Source organism: Rhinopithecus bieti, unplaced genomic scaffold (genome assembly GCF_001698545.2).
Source record: "Rhinopithecus bieti isolate Rb0 unplaced genomic scaffold, ASM169854v2 scaffold_15834, whole genome shotgun sequence".
Taxonomy (NCBI): domain Eukaryota; kingdom Metazoa; phylum Chordata; class Mammalia; order Primates; family Cercopithecidae; genus Rhinopithecus; species Rhinopithecus bieti.
In genome coordinates, this window is record NW_016808980.1 from 24927 (window position 1) to 28140 (window position 3214).

At 48.1% G+C, this 3214-nt stretch overlaps 1 protein-coding gene across 1 annotated transcript in view; it reads left to right on the plus strand.

Moving 5' to 3' along the window:
* The window catches only part of DDX27 (DEAD-box helicase 27), a 26576-nt gene that overhangs the window by 6113 nt on the left and 17249 nt on the right, over positions 1 to 3214 (plus strand). Inside the window, 3 exon segments of the mRNA XM_017888126.1 lie at positions 1332 to 1454; positions 1572 to 1658; positions 2571 to 2676. Of these exon segments, the coding sequence (XP_017743615.1) occupies positions 1332 to 1454; positions 1572 to 1658; positions 2571 to 2676 (316 nt within the window).

Consider the following 3214-nt stretch of genomic DNA (forward strand, 5'->3'; position numbering starts at 1 on the left):
TCGGCCTCCCAAAGTGCTGGGATTACAGGCTTGAGCCACCATGCCCGGCCTTTTTTTAAAAGAGATGTTGTCTGGGCACGGTGGCTCATGCCTGTAACCGCAGCACTTTGGGAGGCCGAGATGGGTGTATCGCTTGAAGCCAGGAGTTTGAGACCAGCCTGGGCAACATGGTAAAACCCCGTCTCTGCTAAAAATACAAAAATTAGCTTGGTGTCGTGGCATGGACCTGTAATCCCAGCCACTCAGGTGGCTGAGGCATGAGAATCACTTGAACCTGGGAGGTGGAGGTTTCAGTGAGCCGAGATTGTCCCATTGTACTTAAGTCTGGGCCACAGAAAGAGACCCTGTCTCAAAAAACAAAACAAAACAAAACGAAAGAGATGTGGTCTCACTCCATCCACAGGCTGGAGTGCAGCGGTGCCATCATACCTCACTGGAAGGCTTGAACTCACTGGCTCAAGTGATCCTCCTGCCTTAGCTTCCCAAGTAGCTGGGCCTACAGGTGCATGCCCCTGCGCCTGGCTAATTTTTTTTTTCATACGAATGGGGTCTTGCTTTGTTGTTCAGGCTAGTCTCAAACTTCTAGGCTCAAGCAGTCCTCCCGCCTCGACCTCCAAAAGTGCTGTGATTACAGGCGTGACGAGCCACTGTGCCTGCTGAATCCTTTCTTTTAGGTTCTCTTTTCTCTTGGGATTTTGTTTGGGTTGTTGTGCTTTGTAGGTAGTTTACTCTTTTCCCAGTTAGCCCCGTGCGGCTGCTGGCTGCCTCTGTGATACAAACTCATTTGGGGTGACATACTCAGATGGGTCCAGCCACATAGTGGGTGCTCAATATGTTTTTTTATTTTTTTCTTTGAGATGGAATCTCACTCTGTCACCCAGGCTGGAGTGCAGTGGTATAATTTCGGCTCATTGCAACCTCTGCCTCCCGGGTGCAAGCAATTCTCCTGTCTTAGCCTCCCAAGTAGCTGGGACTACAGGCACACACCACCACACCTGGCTAATTTTTAGTAGAGATGGGGTTTCACCATATTGGTCAGGCTGGTCTGGAACTCCTGACCTCAGGTGATCCATCTGCCTCGGCCTCCCAATGTGCTGGGATTTTAGGCGTGAGCCACCGCTTCTGCCCTCAATAAGTATTTCTTGCAGAAATGTGTGCTAAAGCATCATAATACAGTGTAGTGGTCGAGAGCCTGGTCTCTGGACCAGAGTCACTGGGTTAGCTTTCTCTCTGACCTTAGGCAAGTTACTTCACCATGCTGCCACAAAGTGTCCTCATCTGTGAAATGAAGTTGATGATGGTCACCCCTCAGAGGCTGATGTGTGGTATTGGCACTTAGGACAGTGTCCAGCAGAATGCAAGTGCTTTGTAAGTCTGAGCCATGGTCATCAACTAAGTTTTTCTCCATAGATACACTCAAAGTAAAGGATCGGAAGAAGAAGAAGAAAGGACAGGTGAGCTCGGGGCTGCAAGACAGTGTGCAGCTCGCTGGCAATCCGAAAGGAGTTTAAGGTCATTTGGGTTTCTTGGCCCTTTTGAATTCTCATCTCTCTTTTGGTTTTCTGGCGTAGGAAGCAGGAGGATTTTTTGAAGATGCATCTCAGTACGATGAAAACCTCTCATTCCAGGACATGAACCTTTCCCGCCCTCTTCTAAAGGTAGCAGCTTCTTGTAAAAAATTTTCTTTGCAGAAGCAGGGTCTTGCTATGTTGCCCAGGCTGGTCTCAAATTCCTGGCATCAAGCAATCCTCTTGCCTAAACCTCCCAGAGTGCTGGGGTTTGAGCCACTGTGCCTGGCCAGTAGTGGCTTATTTTGGCAACCATGGAATTATTGCAGCCACCCCTAACTGGACTTTCTGCGTATCTCTTTGCCTTCCTCAACTCTCTTGTCCACACAGTTGCCAGAGAACTCTCTTAAGCAATGAGTTCCATCATGTCCCTCCTTCTGTAAGTCCTTCAGTACTTCATAGTCTCACTCGGCTTAAAAGCCCAAGTCCTTATATTGACCTACAAGGCTCTGCCCCTTCTGGCCCTCTCTGATGACACCTCTGCATTCATTCTGCTCTGGCCACACTGGCCTCCTTGCTGGCCCTCAAACAGGTCAGGCCTCCTCTTCCTCAGGACCTTTATACTTGCTATTCCCTCTGCCTGGAAGCCTCTTCCAGAAATCTTTTGGGGTGCTCTCTAGCTTCCTTCAGGGTTCAACTCAGTATCCCTTGCTCAGTGACACCTTCCCTGGCAGCCCTACTGTGAACAGCACTCCCCGGCTGCCCCTCTGACCGCTGCATTGTTTTCCGCAGCGTATCTCCACATGACATGTGTTTGGTTTTGGTCTGTTTCTACCAGACTGTAAGTTTCCTGAGGGCAGGGTTTTTTATTTCTGTTATGTACTGCTGTGTCCTCAGTGTCTAGAACACCACCTCACACGTAGCAGGCGCTCAGTGAATGTTTATGGAATGAATGATTGGTGGGGATTGGTGTGGTCCCCACTTGTCTGGAAACCTGCCCTGTTTGTGTTGTGCTGAGACTTCCCCTGCTCAACCCTGTCTGACTCAGTCTTTTTTCCTCAGGCCATTACAGCCATGGGCTTCAAGCAGCCCACCCCGATCCAGAAGGCGTGCATACCTGTGGGTCTGTTGGGGAAGGACATCTGTGCCTGTGCAGCCACTGGGACAGGTGAAAAGGATAGGGACCCGGGGTAGGCGGAAGGGTGTTACAGCCAGGGCTGGCCTCTAGGTTGACTTACCAAAAGGCTGGTTGGCTAAATAAATACTCTTGGTTTTTTGAACTATTTTGTTTTTACTTTTTATTTCGTAGAGATAGGGGTCTCACTTTGTTGTCCAGGCTGGTCTCGAATTCCTAGGTTCAGGTTCAAGTGATCGATCTTCCCATCTTGGCTTCCCAAAGTGCTGGGATTACAGGCATGAGCCACTGTGCCTGGCCATAAATTTTTTTTTAACACAAAAAAGATATACTGGTGCAATTGAGAGAGTGAAGGACTTTTAAATTTTTAAGCATTTTATTTTGAAGTATTTGTAGATCAATGGCAAGTTGCAAAAATAGTGTATAGGGTCTCTCGAATCCTTCATCAGTGGTGACATCCCACATAACTGTAGGACAAAATCAAAACCAGGAAATTGACACTGATACAACAGTGTTTCGTAGACTGCAGAGCTTATTCAGTTTACTGAAGGATTTTTTTTTTTTTTTTTTT